The 17316-nt window shown below is 35.2% G+C and overlaps 1 protein-coding gene across 2 annotated transcripts in view; it reads right to left on the minus strand.

Moving 5' to 3' along the window:
- The window catches only part of UBA6 (ubiquitin like modifier activating enzyme 6), an 89641-nt gene that overhangs the window by 60989 nt on the left and 11336 nt on the right, over nucleotides 1-17316 (minus strand). Inside the window, exons 3-5 of one of the 2 annotated variants that reach the window (XM_047090706.1) lie at nucleotides 6900-7017; nucleotides 1998-2092; nucleotides 1439-1467 (exon numbers count right to left, since the gene is read on the minus strand). In XM_047090706.1, coding sequence (XP_046946662.1) covers nucleotides 1439-1467; nucleotides 1998-2061 — 93 coding nt within the window. In that variant the 5' untranslated portion in view covers nucleotides 2062-2092; nucleotides 6900-7017. The remainder of the gene's footprint in view (nucleotides 1-1438; nucleotides 1468-1997; nucleotides 2093-6899; nucleotides 7018-17316) is intronic. The other variant, XM_047090705.1, reaches the window with a different exon arrangement.

The raw sequence follows: 17316 nt of genomic DNA on the forward strand, positions 1-17316 counted from the left end.
ATTTGATGACTGATATAGATAGGCTTGTAAGATGGCCCTGATGATTCCCAGTTCCTGGTACTCAGGCCTTTGCATAATTCCTTTTCCATACATTTGTAAACTAGTGAAACTATTTGCTTTTAGCAAATAAGCATAGATAATGAAATGTCACTTCTGAGATTAGGTTGCAAAAGACTGGTTTGTTTTGCTAGTACACTTCCTTTCTAGTCATCTTGTTTAGCTTACTCTGATGAAGCAAACTGCCATATTGTGAGCTGCCTAATGGAGAGGATCACATGTCAAGGAACTGAGGGTGATCTCCAACCAAGAGCCAGCAGGGAACAGAGATGGGAACGTGAAGTGGAATGACCTTGCCACTGAATCCTATCAATCATCATGTGAGCAAGCTTGGGAAGCAGATTATTCCCCTATTCTGGAGATGACTGCAGCCCTGCCAATGTCATGATTAGAGCCTCATGAAAGACCCTCAAACAGAGGAACCAGCTAAGTTGCACGCAATTCTTGACCCTGAGATAAGTGTTGTTAAGTTGCCAAGTTTTGGGGTAATTTGTTTTCAGCAATAGATAACTAAGACAATGATATTAACAAAACGGTTACATTTTTAGGTGCAAAAATGGCTTTGTGGTTATGCTTTCAAAAGGTACCCTTATCTTTTAGAATTATATACTAAAATAGTTAAGAATGATATAATAGGATGTCTGAGTATTATATCAAAATAATTTGGTGGCTGGGGAGCCATGAGGAATGGGAAGGAGATACATGGAACAAATCTGTCTACGAGCATGCAGTTGCAGCTGCATGATGTGTACATGGGGTTTTGCTAAAACTATGCTATTTTGGGGATGCCTGGGTGGCTCAGTCTGTTAAGCATCCAACTCTTGATTTCATCTCGGGTCATGATCTCACCATTTGTGAATTCAAGCCCTGTGTCAGGCTCTGCGCTGATAGTGTAGAACCTGCTTGGGATTCTCTCTCTCCCACTCTCTCTGCCCTTCCCTGGCTCCTGCTCTCTCAAAAAATAAACAAACTTAAAAAAAAATTCCATTTTCATAAAATTTTGGAATTTTCTAGAATATTTCTTTTTTTTTTAAAGAAAAAAATACAGCACTAAAACAATTTTGCTGCTGGGGCACCTGGGTGGCTCAGTCAGTTAAGTGACCTATTCTTGGTTTCAGCTCAGGTCATGATCTTATGATCTGTGGGATTGAGCCCCATGTCAGGCTCTGTGCTGACAGTGTGGAGCCTGCTTTGGATTCTCTCTCCCTCCCTCTCTGCTGGTTGCTCACTCTCTCTCTCAAAATAAATAACAAAAAAAAAGTTTTGCCACTAAATGAAGATGCAAAAACTAAGCCAAAATGTAAGTAATATTACCACTACTGAGGATGGAAAAAAAAAAAATCACAACAATTATTGTAACCAAGGACATTTACTCACTTACCTTAATTCCTGCAAGAACAAGATTCTTTGCTATAAAGGGGGAAAAAAAAAGAATAGCTTAATATTAGGAATGTATTTTATATACTCTTCATGGAGCTTGGACACATCTTTAACTGGAGAATTTAACTTTTTTTTTTTTTTTTTTTTTTTACTACCAAAGAAGTATAAGTTCCTTAAAAAATACAGAAGAACAAAAAGGAAAAAATTAAATTTTCTAAAACCATACCACACAGAAGTAATCACTCTTAAAATTTTATAGTATTATTCTAGACATGTTGTTACAAATATATGTGTGTATGCACTCTATCATAAGTAAGGATACAGAAATGATCATTAACTGCTATTAACATCACAAAGAGAAACAAGAGAGTCATTATTGGTTCCTTTTGGAAGAATATAGCAGTATTATGAAACAATGTTGCTGAAAGAACCAAAACAATCTTTTCAAGGTATTGAATCGAATTCCCTTTATAGGAAATAATACAAGGGGAAGAAATTAAATTCTTTAACTTATGTTGCTCGAAGTGTAATATAAAATTATGAATAAAAATACTACTTACCAATTTCCAAACCAAGACCACCCATACCACTTAAGAAAGCATGGGACTTGGCCATCTTCTGCATTGCTGTGTCTCCAAGAACGTACCTCTGTCGACTATAGGTAAAACACAATAAAAACCAATACATTATTTCACCAAAAGTATCTATCCTTTCAAGTTGTTTGCAAACTAATAGCCTAACAACTAGATCCTGCCCACATACTTGTTTTGGATCACTTGCAGTGTTCAACATTTCTAAATTAATTGCCAAATAGATGACATATTGAGAGAAAAATGAGTATTTGGCACCACCTTCCCTTGTGGCAACAAACAGATGGAGTTGAGTAGGAGTTGCTCTGTTTAGACAAGGAGGACTCTGTGCTCCAGATTTGCCACAGTTCCCATCCTGGTCCTTTCATTTATTACCTCAGGGGGCACTATAGGCATTTAAGTTTGGTATCTCTGCTTTAAACTTGTCACTGTAAACAGAATTTGAGACAAAAAAAAAAAAAAAAATCACTGCTCTTCTTGGAGAGGACTTAAGCAGTTTTCAAACATTATTTTATTTTATTTATTTATTTTTTTTAAGTAATATCTATGTCCATTGTAGGGCTCGAACTCCTGACCCCGAGATCAAGAGTCACATGCTTTATAAACTAAGCCAGCCAGGTGCCCTGGAACATTATTTTAAGTATAAATACTGATAAAGCATGTAAGTGATCTTGTTAAGCCATCCATCCTAATAGCCACAGGCAGCATTACAATGGGAATTTCAAAAAATACACATTGGCTATTTTTAAAAATCAGATACAATAATAAAGCCAAAAAAGAAAGTTTATCTGAAAGAACAGTGATAAACTTGATGATTAAGTTATTGAAGATAATGGACATTCTAGTGGATTCTGACAAAAATCACTGGAAGGATGAGTTCAGTATAAATAAATGAACCCTTTGGTTTACAAATATTTCTTTTGGAATTCACAACATACACGCTGGTTTAATGTATGTTTGTTTAGTATACAGATGTTTGATTAATTTTCATATTTTAGCTATTTATATTCAATATACAAGTCTGAAAAGGGGTTTCTTGTCTAGTCAGAAGAAACTTTATAAATACAAGCTGTCATTTCTTTCCATATTCCTACAAAATATAATAAAACCTAGACTTTTCTTTTTAAATTAGTACTTACCATTTATTTCAGAGATCAAAACTATTATTATCATTATTCATCAAATATTTGCTGAACACCTACTATAGTATGTATGGAATAGTGTATTATATAGTCTTGCCAACCTTATTTGTGTTCCCCTAAACAATATACTTAAGTTTTGTCTGTTTTGGAAATTCACATAAAAGGGAGCATTTTGAATAGTGTCTTCTGTGTCATCCCTCTTTTGAATGAAATTGAATTTATGAGATTTATTTATTATCAATGCATGTAGCTATTAATTTTCAGTTGTTTTAGTCTATTGTATTATACTATCCTACTGTAATAACACACCATAATTTAACCATTCTATAGCTTTATAGCATGATTTTTTATTTATTTATTTTTTTAGTAATCTCTACACCTAACATGGGGCTCAAACTCACAACCCCAAGATCAAGAGTTGCATGCTCGTCCACCTGAGCCACTACGCACCCCTGCTATTCTATAGTTTTGGACAGTTATAGTGAGCTATGAACATTACTTTTTTTTTTTAATGTTTATTTATTTTTGAGAGACAGAAAGAGAGAGAGCAAGCAGGGAAAGGGCAGAGAGAATCGTGAGATCATGACCTGAGCCAAAGTTAGATGCTTAACCGACTGAGCCACCCAGGTGCCTGAGACTACAAACATTCTTACATATGTCTCATGAAACACGAGCGTATACAGCAGTTTCTATAAATATATATAGCATAAATCTAGGAGAGGAAATGCAGGGATAACTTTACTATCTAATGCCAAACTTTTCCCAAAGTGTACCAAATAACTGTCCTGCAGTATACTGAAGTTCTTGTAGTTTCACATCCTTAATGTGCAGGAAAAAGTTAACATGACTAGTGCTAGCCCTTGGCTGGTGTCTTCTATTTTGTTTTTTCCTAATTTCCTAAAAATAATAACTCATCAGTTTTCAGGTTTTCTTTTCTAAAATATACATGTAAAACTTTAACTGATCTTAAAGAGCATTCCAAATTTTGATACATAGTACTTCATGATTATTTTCTGGTTTTAATTATGATTCTTTTTTGATTTACAGGTTAATCTGAAGTATATTTTAAAATTTCTAATTACATGGGGAATATTCTATTTATCTCTTATGTTAACGTCTAGCCTGAATGCATTGTGAATAGAAATCACAATCTATATTTCATTTTTTAATATTTGAGAATTTTTTTAGTCAATTTTGCAAATGTTCCATGTGTTCTTTTTTTATTTAGTTAGTTAACATAGAGTGCAACATTGGTTTCAGGAGTAGAATTCAGTGATTTATCACTTACATACAACACCCAAGTGATCATCACAAGTGCTGTCCTTAATACCAATCACCATCCACCACCCTTCATCAACCCTCAGTTTGTTCTCTATTGTTGATTCTCTTGTGGTTCGTTTCCCTCTACAGTTGGAAAATGACATTGGTTGTTGTTTTACAGTTGGTTACAAACAGCATTCTTTACACGTGCATTATAGTAATTTTAATAACCATGTTGAAGACCTCTATACTCATTCTGATTTTTTTGTCTGCTCGTTCTCTTGATTAGTAAAAGCAACATTTAAATCCCTCCACCAATATGACAGTAAATTTGTCTATTCTTGTATATCAATACTTAAACAGTGCTGACATGTAGGAAAAACTGCTAACATTGAGTGTTTATTATGCGCCACATTGTTTTAATGTTTTACTTGTATTAACCAATTTAATCCTCACAAAAATTCTATAAGTTCTATCATATTCCCATTTATACAGAGAGGAAAACTTAAGCACAGAGAAATTAAGTAATTTAATTTAAGTACTTTGAAAATAGTGGATATAAGTTTCAATCCAGACAGTCTGGCCTTGGCATTCATATTTTTTTTTTTTAATGTTTGTTTAGTTTTGAGAGAGATCACAAGTGGGAGAGGGGTAGAGGGGGACAGAGGATCTGAACTGGGTTCTATGAGTTCAATGTGGGGCTCGAACTCATGAACGGTGAGATCATGACTTGAGCCAAAGTCAGATGCTCAACCAACTGAGCCACCCAGGCACCCAAGCATCCATACTCTTAACTACTATGCCACACTGCAAGTTGATTAAGAAAGTCAAATGTTTCTGGGGCACCTGGGTGGCTCAGTTGATTAAGCGTCTGACTTTGGCTCAGGTCATGATCTTGCAGTCTGTGAGTTCGAGCCCCACATCGAGCTCTGTGCGGACAGCTCAGAGGCTGGAGCTCAGAGGCTGGAGCCTGCTTCAGATTCTGTCTCCCTCTCTCTCTGCCACTCCCCTGCTCACACTCTATCTCAAAAAACAAAAATAAATTAAAAAAAGAAAAAAGAAAAAGAAAAAAAGAAAAAAAAATTCAATTCCCTGACCTAACTCTTCCTTACCCAGAATTCTATACACTGAAGGCAACCACTCTGAATTTTTTTGTTTCTTCTAATATTTACACCCCTTTTTTTCAATAACATGTTTCTACTTCTATTTCTTGATTTTTCTGTTTTACATATAACCTATTAACTTCCTACTAACATGAATAATCTTTCTGTAATACAAATCTGGTCAAATTATTCTCCTGGTTTAAAAACTCCAATGGTTTCCTATTTCCCTTTGATTAAGTCCAGATACTAATATTAGCCACAAGGCCATTCATAATCCAGTCTCTGTTTGGCTCTCTAGTCTTATCTTTAGTAACTCCTCCATCAAACTCCATGTTCCAGGAATACTAAAGGTTTTTAGTTCCACAAACGTGGTATGCTGTCTTTGGCCAATAGACATTTTTCTGGGGCATTCCTCTTCCTCAATATTTTATTCCTGAAAAATTCCTACTCATCCTCCGGTCTCAGCTTATACATGATTTTCCACCATGATGTGTCCCACAACATCGCTAAACTTCTTCAAGACAGTGTTGGACATCTTTTATGTGCATCCATGACATCCTACATTCAATCTATTACAACATTTACCACAATGTATTTTCACTACTTTTCTATTTTTCCTAGGAGACTGTAGCTTCCTTAAGGCAGGGAGTTTGCTTTATTTACTATTGTTTTTTCAGTGGTCAACAGGGTCTGACATACTATAGACACACAAAAACAACTTGCTAATTTAATGAAATGAATTGGCACATAAGAACAAGAACAACGTTTATGCGCTACCTAGCAGAGGACCTGAATTCTTTTTTCTATATTCAGAGTCACAGGAACTACTTAAAAAATGTTTTTTTTTTTTATCTCAGACTTGTTCTCATGTATTATTTTTAAGATTACTTAGGTAAACAATGAATAGCCATGACACAAATGTGGTTATAATACAGACAAAAGGATAACACAAAGACATATAAACCAAAGTTTTTCAAAGAATCATAAATTCTCAGACAGATTCTCAGCAGTCACCTAAATCACCTATGTTTTCAATGTTTGACCACCAAGAGGCAGGGTACTAATTACCTATTTTGTCCTGGGCAATGTCAGGGTACTCTGTAATTGACACTTAATTCTATGAATTTCATATTGTTAATAAGTGCACAGATGGGATTTAAAGAGCCTAGAGTATATAACCTCATATCCAGCACTGTTATAACTTATTCTATTAAGTGGATACCTAACGTATCAGTGAAAGTGTCCAGCAGAAAGAAATTATCAAGGCTATCTACTCTACTCTTAGAGAGCCTTATTCACTAAAGATTCTCCTTTTTATGACAGTATGATATCTTCCTACAGTTTTCACCCACTATTCCTAATTTTACCTCCTTGGGGCCAAAGGGAACTCCTCTAATCCCTCTTCAATGTGACAGCCCTCCAAACATTTGAAGATGGTATTCAGGTTCCACAGTCTTCTTTCTCCAGGCTAAACATCTCCAGTTCCTTAAACAATTCCAAACATGACATCATTTTGAGTCCCCCTCAACACTCTAATCAATTTCTTCTGGATTTTATTTCAATTATCTTCCTCACGCATTCATAAATTGATTAAAATATCTATCTCAAGCCAGGCACTGGCACTGTGTAGGGGCCATAATAATAACCACCTCATATGGATACTATGAGGATTAAATTAAGATAAAATATATGAAATACCTAGCAGAATGAATCAAATAATTCATTATTAAGTACTATATAAAGAAGTACTGGAAACTAAGGAAACATGAAATATGGAAGAGGGGGTAATTATTTCTATCAGCGTAGGTCATGGAAAGCTTCCCAGATGAGCTTCATCCATGTTGAATTCTGAAGACTTAACAGGAGTTAAAAAAATAATCAAAAAAGGAGAGGCATTCTATGACAGGGAAAAAGAAAAGCATGAAAAAGAATGGCATATAAGAGATACATAATAAATACATTAAGACTTCCACTTCTGGCTATGGTGAAGTAACAGGACCAGATTTATCTTCTGCTTGCCTTAAACAACTGAAAACTTGACAATATAAGTGAAACAACAAATTTTCAGACACTAAACAACAGGCAACTCAGGACAGTAATTTCAGAGAAGAAAGACAAATGGGGGAGCTTTATGAATGCCCTAGCTATTGCCAAGAGAGTTTCCAGGCTGCAGTGCAGGAAGAGGAACCCAAACAGAGCTTGGTAATCTCCCTGAATTGAAGACACAGGACTGTGAATTCAAGAAAGCTAAAATTTGAAAGCAGAGAGATACACAAAGAGAAGAGAGATCTGTAGAAGTCTTGAGTCTCTGGCTGAGTAAGATCAGCAAATGTATATGAGGAAACAGCCCCAAGCTAGAAAAACTACCTGAAAAGAGTTGGTGAAACAAGGAAGGTTGTTTAAACAGACCCAGAAATACTTTGTGTCCTTCTCCAGCCAAGTGGAAAATTTGGATAGAATGCTCAGAAGGATTTTATATTAACAGTGGGGAAAAATTAGCCTCAGACTCAAGTCTACTCTAATCACACCTGACAAGGCTTAAAAGCAAGCTTTGAAAAAATAAAACTGTTTTCAAGTAATTTAACTATGTCTGTCAACAAAGCTCAAGAATATTTAAAAGAATTCAAAATAAATGCAGCACCCAAAAAGGTAAAATTCACAATGTCTGGCATACTTTAAAAAATTACCAGGTATGCAAAAAAGCAGAGAAATACAACTCATAATGAATAGAAAAATTGACAATACGACAGACAGGAATGACACAGATGATAGACTTTGTAGATAAATACACTGAAATAATTATAAATATAATTCATATGCTCAAGAAGGCAGGGGAAAGCATGAGCAGCAAAACTTCTAGGGATGAAAACCACTAAATCTAAGATCAAAAAATACACTGGATGGAATTAATAACTCAACTCTGCAGAGTGAACTTAAAGATACAACAAAAGAAATTTTCCAAAATGAAACAGATTGGAAAAAAACACCAAAACCCCAGAGCATAAGTGAATTGTTGGACAACTTCACTTGGTCTAATATATGTGAAATTAGAGTCCCTGGAAGAGATTGGAGAAAAAGAGAGATAAAAATATGTTTAAAGAACTAATGGCCAAAATTTTTCCAGGAATACAATCAACTCACAGACCACAATGTAAACAAATTCAAGAATAAGAAATATGAAAACTACAAGAAGGCATATCATAATTGTTTAAAGCAAGATGAAGAGAAAATATTAAAAGTAATCAAGGAAAAATAGGGCACATTATTTACAGAAGAAAGAATGACAGTTGACTTTCTCCCAGGAAGCACAACAAATTAAACAGTCACCCAACATTATTAAAGCACTGAAAGTAAAAAAAATTGTCAATCTGGAATTCTATATTCAATTACAAATAAGAAAGTATAAAGACTTTTCTAGACATATAAAAATTGAAAGAATTCATTGGTGGCAGACCTTCACAGAAAGAAATATTACACTAAATCCTCAGGCAGACGGAATACTATACTAAATGGAAATTTAACTTACACAAAGGAATAGGGAATACCAGAAATGACAAATATGTGAATAAATATAAATGGTGTTAACACTCCAATTAAAAGACAAAGATTGGAAGACTGAATAAAAACAAAAACCCAACTATACTGTATCTACAAGAAACCAAATTTAAATACATAAACAAGAGTAAAAGAGTATAAAAAGACACACCATACTACCTAAAATCAAGAGAAAACTGGATTGGCTGTATTAATATTGACAAATACATTTTATTTTTATTTAGTTATTAAAAAATTTTTTTGTGGGTGTGTTTATTTATTTTTGAGAGAGTGAGAGACAGAGCACAAACAGGGGAGGGGCAGAGAGAGAGGGAGACACAGAATCCAAAGCAGGCTCCAGGCTCTGAGCTGTCAGCACAGAGCCTGACATGGGGCTTGAACCCACAAATGGTGAGATCATGACCCGAGCCGAAGTCAGATGCTTAACCGACTGAGTAACCCAGGTGCCCCTTGACAAATACATTTTAGAGCAAAGAAAACTATCAGGATAAAGAAGTCCGTTTCATGATAAAAGGGTCAGGATATTAAGACCACATAACAACTCTAAAGGCTTATGCACTAATAATAGAGATTCAAACTACGCAAAGCAAAAACTGAAATGAGAAATGTTCAAACACAAAATGACAAGACAACACCCCTTTCTCAATAATTGGTATAAAGACTAGACAGAAAATCAGTAACGATATAGAATACTTGAAAAACACTATCAGTCAATTTGACCTAACTGACATGGATAGGACAATCCAACCATAACAGAATACACATTCTTTTCAAATGCACACAGAACAATGACAAGGTAGATCAATCTTTGTAGGAAAACACAAAAATAAATAGGTCATAAAAAGTTGTATCCACTGACAGCAGAAGAATTAAATTAGAGATCAACAACAGAAAAATCTCTGAAAAATCTCTCAGTATTTGGAAGTCAAATAATAACACTTCTAAATGACATATGAGTCAAAAAAATAAGAAAAAAAGTTATAAAATTTTCTGCACTGAATGAAAACAAAGACATATCTGTGAGACACGTACACTGTAGTGTTTAGAGGGACATTTTAAGCATGAAATGGGCATATTACTAAAGAATAAAGGTCTCAAAAATCAAGGATCTCAACTTCTACTCTAAGAAAAAGAACATCACATCAACAAAGGATAAAAACCAAATGATCATTTCAACAGATGCAGAAAAAGCATTTAACAAAGCACAACATCCATTCATGATAAACAAAGTACATTTGGAAGGAACATATGTAACATAATAAACACAACACACTTAACTCACTTAACATACTAAAGGCCTTATATCCAAAACCCACAGTGAACATCTTATTTGATGGGGAAAAAACTAAGAGTTTTCCCCCTAAGGTCAGGAATAAGACAAGGATATCCACTCTGACCACTTTTATTCAACATAGTACTAAAAGTCATAGCCACAGCAATCAGACAACAAAAGAAATAAAAGGCATTCAGATTGGTAAGAAGTAAAACTTTCACTATTTGCAGATGATATGATACTATACATAGAAAACCCTAAAGACTTCACCAAAAAACTATTAGAACTGATAAATGAATTCTGTAAAATCTCAGAATACAAAATTGATATACAGAAATCTGTTGCATTTCTATATACCAATAATGAAGCACTAGAAAGAAAAATTAAGAAAAATAATCCCATTTATAACTGCACCAAAAATAATAAAATACCTAGGAATAAACTTAACCAGAGGTGAAAGAACCGTACTCTGACAAGTATAAAACACTGATGAAAGAAACTGAAATTAGTGAAAGACATCCCACAGTCCTGGATTGAAAGAACAAATACTGTTAAAATGTCTATACTCCCCAAAGCAATCTACAGATTTAGATTCCCTATCAAAATACCAACTGCATTTTTCACAGAACTAGAACAAACAATCCTAAAATTTGTATGGAACCACAAAAGACCCTGAAAAGCCAAAGCAATCCTGAAATAGGAAAAAAAATTCCAGACTTCCAAGTTGTTATACAAAGCTGCAGTAATCAAACCGTATGGTACTGGCACAAAAACACACGGATCAAAGGAATAGAACAGAAAACCCAAAAGTAAACTCACAATTATTTTGTCAGTTAATCTTCAACAAAAGAGGGAAGAATATGCAATGGGAAAAAGACAGTCTCTTCAATAAAATGTGTTGGGAAAACTGGACAGCAACATGCAAAACAATGAAACTGGACCACTTTCTTATACCATATACAAAAATAAATTCAAAGTGGATTAAAGAACTAAATGTGAGAACTGAAACTATAAAAATCCTAGAAGAGAGTATAGGCAGTAATGTTTCTGACATCAGTTGTAGGAACATTCTTCTAGATCTGTCTCCTGAGGCAAGGGAAATAAAAGCAAATATAAACTACTGGAACTACAACAAAATAAAAAGCTTTTGCACAGTGAAGGAAATAATCAACAAAACTAAAGAGCAACCTACGGGGTGGGACAAGATATTTGCAAATGACATATATGACAAAGGGATAATATCTAAAATATATAAATAACTTATATAACCCAACACCCAAAAACAATCCAATTAAAAAATGGGCAGAGGACATTAACAGACATTTCTCCAAAGACAACACACAGATGGTTAACAGACACATGAAAAGATGCTCAACATCACTTATCATCAGCAAAATGCAAAGAAAACTATCAGGAATGCAAAGAAAACCACAATGAAATATCACCTCACACCTGTCAGAATAGCTAAAATCAAAAACCAAGAAATATCAAGTGTTGGTGAGGATGTGGAGAAAAAGAAACCCTGTGCACCGTTTGTGGGAATGCAAACTGGTGCAACTACTATGGAGAACAGTATGGAGGTTCCTCAAAAAAGTAAAAATAGAACTACTCTATGATCTGGTAATCACACTACCAGGTATTTATCCATAAAATACAAAAACACTAATTCAAAGGGATTCATGCACCTCTATGTTTCTTGCAGCATTATTTACAATAGCCAAATTATGGAAGCACCCCAAATGTCTATGGATAGATGAATGGATAAAAAAGATGTGGTACATAAATATAATGGGATATTACTCAACCGTGAAAAATGAAATCATGCCATTTCCTACAACATGGATGAAGCTAGAGAGTATAATGTTAAGCAGAATAAGACAGAGAAAGACAAATACCATATGGTATCACTCATGAGGAATTTAACAAACAAAACAAAGGAGACTATGGAGAACAAACTGATGGTTACCAGAGGGGAGGTGGGATGGGGAGACGGGTGAAATAAGTGATAGGGATTAAAGAGTACACTTATCCTGATGAGCACTGAGAAATGAATAGAATTGTTGGATCACTATACTGTGCACCTGAAACTAATAATAACACTGTATGTTAACTATACTTGAATTTAAGTAAAAAACTTAATAAAAAAAAAGAAATTAGAAAAAGAAAAGCAAATTAAAAGGTTTTTTTTGTTGTTGTTTTAATGTTTATTTATTTTTGAGAGAGACAGAGACAGAATACAAGTGGGTTGGGGCAGAAAGAGAGGGAGGCACACAATCCAAAGCAGGCTCCATACAGAATCTGAAGCAGGCTCCAGGCTCCAAGCTGTCAGCACAGAGCCCAACACGGGGCTCGAACTCATGAGCTGTGAGATCATGACCTAAGCCGAATTCAAACGTTCAACCAACTGAGCCACCCAGGTGCCCCAAGAAAAGCAAATTAATATCAAAGTAAGCAGAAGAAAAATCCCAAAAAGAACAGAAATCACTGAGGTACAAAACAGAAAAAATAATATGGAAAATCAATTAAACTAAAAGCTGATTCTTTTAAAATTAAATAAAATCGATAAACTTCTAGCCAGAATGAACAGGGAAATAGAGAAGACAGAAAAATTATCAATAACAGAAATGGGTGAAGGAACATCATTTCAGATTCTACAGACATAAGAAAGGGTATTCAGGGGTGCTTGGGTGGCTCAATGGGTTAGGCGTCTGACTTCAACTCAGGTCATGATCTTCCGATTTGTGAGTCTGAGCCCCTCGTCAGGCTCTGTGCTGATAGCTCAGAGCCTGGAGCCTGCCTCGGATTCTGTTTCCCTCTCTCTCTCTGCCCCTCCCCCACTCACACTCTGTCTCTCTCTCAAAAATAAACATTAAAAAATTTTTAAATAAAAAAAAAGGTATTCAGGGAAAATTACAATTTTATGCAACTAAATTAAATCACTAAGTTACAAACATACTCTCCAAAAGAGACAAACTATTGAAGCTCAATCAAAAAGAAATGCAGTTGACCCTTAAGAAATGTTAGGTTAGGGGCACTAACCTTCCGCACAGGCAAAGTTCTGTGTATAGGGGCGCCTGGGTGGCTCAGTCGGTTGAGAGTCTGACTTCAGCTCATGTCATGATCTCATGGTTTGTGAGTCCAAGCCCTGCATCAGGCTCTGTGCTGACAGCTCAGAGCCTGGAGCCTGCTTCTGATTCTGTGTCTCCCTCTCTCTCTCTGCCCCTCCCCCACTCATGCTCTGTCTCTCCCTGTCTCAGAAATAAATAAACATTAAAAATATATTTTTTTAAAATCTGTGTATAACTCTGGCTCAAAAAAACCTCAAGTAATAATAGCCTACTCTTAATTGGAAGCTTTACCAATAATGTTTTGTATGTTTAATGTATTATATGCTGTATTCTCACAATGAAGTGAGGTACAGAAAATGTTATTAAGAAAACAAGGAAAATACATTTATGGTACTGTACTGTATTTGATACTGTAAATTATCATCAGCTGTTTACAAGATGAATCATCTGTCAGTATCTATATCAATATTGTCTATCATGATACAAAACACTGTAGATGTTATATGTATTACCAACACTATACATTAAAAATGAAAAAATGTAAAAAAGAATCCATATTTATTTATAGTTTTAACAATCCATGTACTGAAAACAAAGCAGCAGCAATAGGATTGTTTTGGTAGCCTACGGTAACTGATTCAATCAGTTCTTCTTGGTAGCCTAGCTTATACACTAATGAATAAATCTTTACAAAATTTTTATGGCATACATACTATAGTCATGCACCTACACAGTAATGGAAACATTGTTACATTTTCTAAAAAAAACACTTACTGGTAATGAGAAGCTGATAAACAGTTTCTCCAATGATGAGAGAGGGGGGCATACTGTACAAGTAATGCAATTCTTTGAAGCAAAAACATATACAAGTCAGAAAACACATTAATTTTACATTAAATATTCACTTCGTGCCTATGTAAGGATAGGCTATCCACTTCTATGAATCTTGCAGATGATGTTCTACACAATGAGTACAATGAATACGAGACAAATGATAATGACAATGACACAAAAATGTCTCATACAGTTCTTGCTGTACAGTTACTCATTTTTCATATGAAGACACACTCATATACAGCAAATCAATTTATTAACTATACAGGATGGTCATCATTTACTAGTCATTAAGTGGAAGCAGATCATAAGGGTCTTCATCATTGTCATCTTCACAATGAATATGAAGGAGGAGGAGGAAGAGGGGTGGTCTTGCTGTCTTAGGGTAGCAGAGGTGGAGGAGGGGAGAGTAGGCAAGAGATAAAACCACACTCAGTGTAACTTTATGGAAATACATCATGATTTGACCTTTTTGCTTTTTCATTTCTCTAAATATGTCTTTACATGGTACCAATCCTTCCACAATTTCCTTTAGTTTCAGTGCCCATATCATAGAAGGGTCCATTTCGTAAGTAAAAGAAGTCAAAAGCAGTCTTGAATAATCAGAACCTTTCTGCTCGATTGTCTAAGGTCAAATTTATTTTCTGTATGTGCTTCTTCTACATCTTCTTCCACAACAATCTGGCACTGTTCTGGAAGCACTCTCCTCCATTAAGTCATTTTCTGTTAATTCCTCTTGTGTGATATCTATTAGCTCCTGAATTTCTCCAAAATCTGTACCTTGAAACCTATTACATCCCCCATCCTGTCCTTTTCAACCATATCTAAAATCACATTTTTTAAAAAATATTTATTTTGAGAGAGAGAGAGTGTGCGTGCATACATGAGTATGGAAAGGGGCAGAGAGAGACAGAAAGAATCCCAAGCAGGCTCCGTGCTATCAGCACAGAGCCCCACGTGGGGCTTGATCTCACAGACTGTGAGATCATGACCCGAGCTGAAATCAAGAGTCAGACACTTAACCAACTGAGCCACCCAGGCGCCCCCTACAGTCTTTTTCTTAATTTCCTTGATTGGCTCTGTCATAAATCCTGTGAAGTCATGTACTGTATCTACACACACTTTTCTCCAGTAGGAATTTACTGTTTAGGCTTGATGGCTCTCGTTGCTTTTTCTATAACAATATCTTCAATGCTATAATCCTTCCAGGCTTTCATGATGTTCTGTCAAGGTTCTCTTCCATAACAGTAATAATCTTTTCATTAGAGTACCAGGTGTAATAAGCCTTAAAGGTCCTTATGACTCCCTGATCTAGAGGCTGAATTAGAGACGTTGTGTTTGGGGGCAAGTAGCCCACTTTGATGCCTTTCGTACTGAACTCATAGGGTTCTGGGTGGCCAAGGGCATTGTCCAATATCAAAAGAACTTTAAAAGACAGTCCCTTACTGGCAAAGTACTTCCTGACTTCAGGGACAAAGCATCAATGGAACCAATCCAGAATAAGGGGTTTCACTGACCAGGCTTTCTTGTTGTACAACCAAAAGATTCGCAGCTGGTGTTTATTTTCTCCCTTCAAGGCTCAAGGGGTTTGCTTAGCAGCTTCATAGGTAAGGTCAGTCCTGATCATTAACCCAACTGCATTTGAACAAAACAGCAGAGTTAGCCTATTCCTTCTTGCCTTAAATCCTGGTGCCTGTTTCCCTTCCTTACTAATAAATGCTCTCTGTGGCATTTTTCTTCCAGAATACGACACTTTAATCTGCATTAGGAACCTGTTCAGGTAGATATTCTTTTTCCACAGTGATCTTCTTAATTAATGGCATCTGGGAACTCAACTTCTGCCTCTTGTTCAGCAAGTGCTTCTCTTGTTATCTTTACATTTTTTAAGCCAAATCTCTTTCTAAATTATCAAACTATTCTTTGCTGGCATTAAATTCTCTAGCTGTATATCACTTACCTTCGTTTTGCTTTAAGTTGTGTTATAATGACTTTGCTTTTTATATTAGTCATATTAGAGTGCACAGGCATGCTTTTCTTAGAGCAACTCCTACCCACATAAAAGTTGCATTTTCAATATTAGATAAAAAGGTACTTTGCAAAAAGTGCAAGGTTTTTGTGCCTGCTGGTATAGTTGCAGCTTCAGAAATTTCCTTTTTTTTTTTTTTTTTTTTTTTTTACAATGGTCCTTATGCTGCATTTACGTATCTTGAAATGGCAGGCAACCACAGCTGCAGACCTCAATTTATGGTATCTATCTCAAGTAATTCAACTTTTTCTTGTAATGTCATGACTTTACTTCTAGAGAGCACTTTTGGCATCATTAGTGGCACTCTGTAGGAGTCACAGTCTTATTCAAGGTTTATAGTATTCCACTAAACATGCTGAAAAATATGTGAGAACTTCAAGATCACTTTTTGAGATACACAGTTTACTGCAGAGAGAAACTGCTCAGAGATGACTAACATCACATGTTGTTTACTTGCCAACGCTTCAGCTCATTACAATGGCAACAGGAGGTTGCTACAAAAATCATTACAATAGTATGCACTACAGTTAATTTCATGCGGTTTTGATTTTTTAAAGTTTAATTCTAATTCCCATTAGGTAATAGTGTTATATTAGTTACGCAGTTAAGATTTAATACTTCCATTCTTATGTTGTTTACATTTCTCTTGACTACAAGTGGTACCATGTATATTCTGTTTGTGTGCTTAAGTTTTGATAAATTTTAACTTCTCTTAAAGAAAATGTTCTTTTTAAAAAATGTTTGTTTATTTTTGACAGAGAGAGAAAGAGAATTCCAAGCAGGCTTTGCAACGTCAGTGCAGAACTTAACATCAGGCTCAAACTCATGAACTGTGAGATCACGACCAGAGCTGAAATCAAGAGTCAGACGCTTAACCAACTGAGCCCCCAGGTGCTCTGATAAATTTTAACTTTTAATAATAGATTTGTATTTTATGGTAAATGATAAAATAGACTACTATCTATATATATTTTATGTATTCATGACATACCTTTTTGTTAATTTTTAGGTATTTCTAGGCTATGTGG

The sequence above is a fragment of the Lynx rufus genome, unplaced genomic scaffold (genome assembly GCF_022079265.1).
Source record: "Lynx rufus isolate CCGP_SWC_20201006 ecotype Redwood Valley unplaced genomic scaffold, mLynRuf1.p SCAF_3, whole genome shotgun sequence".
Taxonomy (NCBI): domain Eukaryota; kingdom Metazoa; phylum Chordata; class Mammalia; order Carnivora; family Felidae; genus Lynx; species Lynx rufus.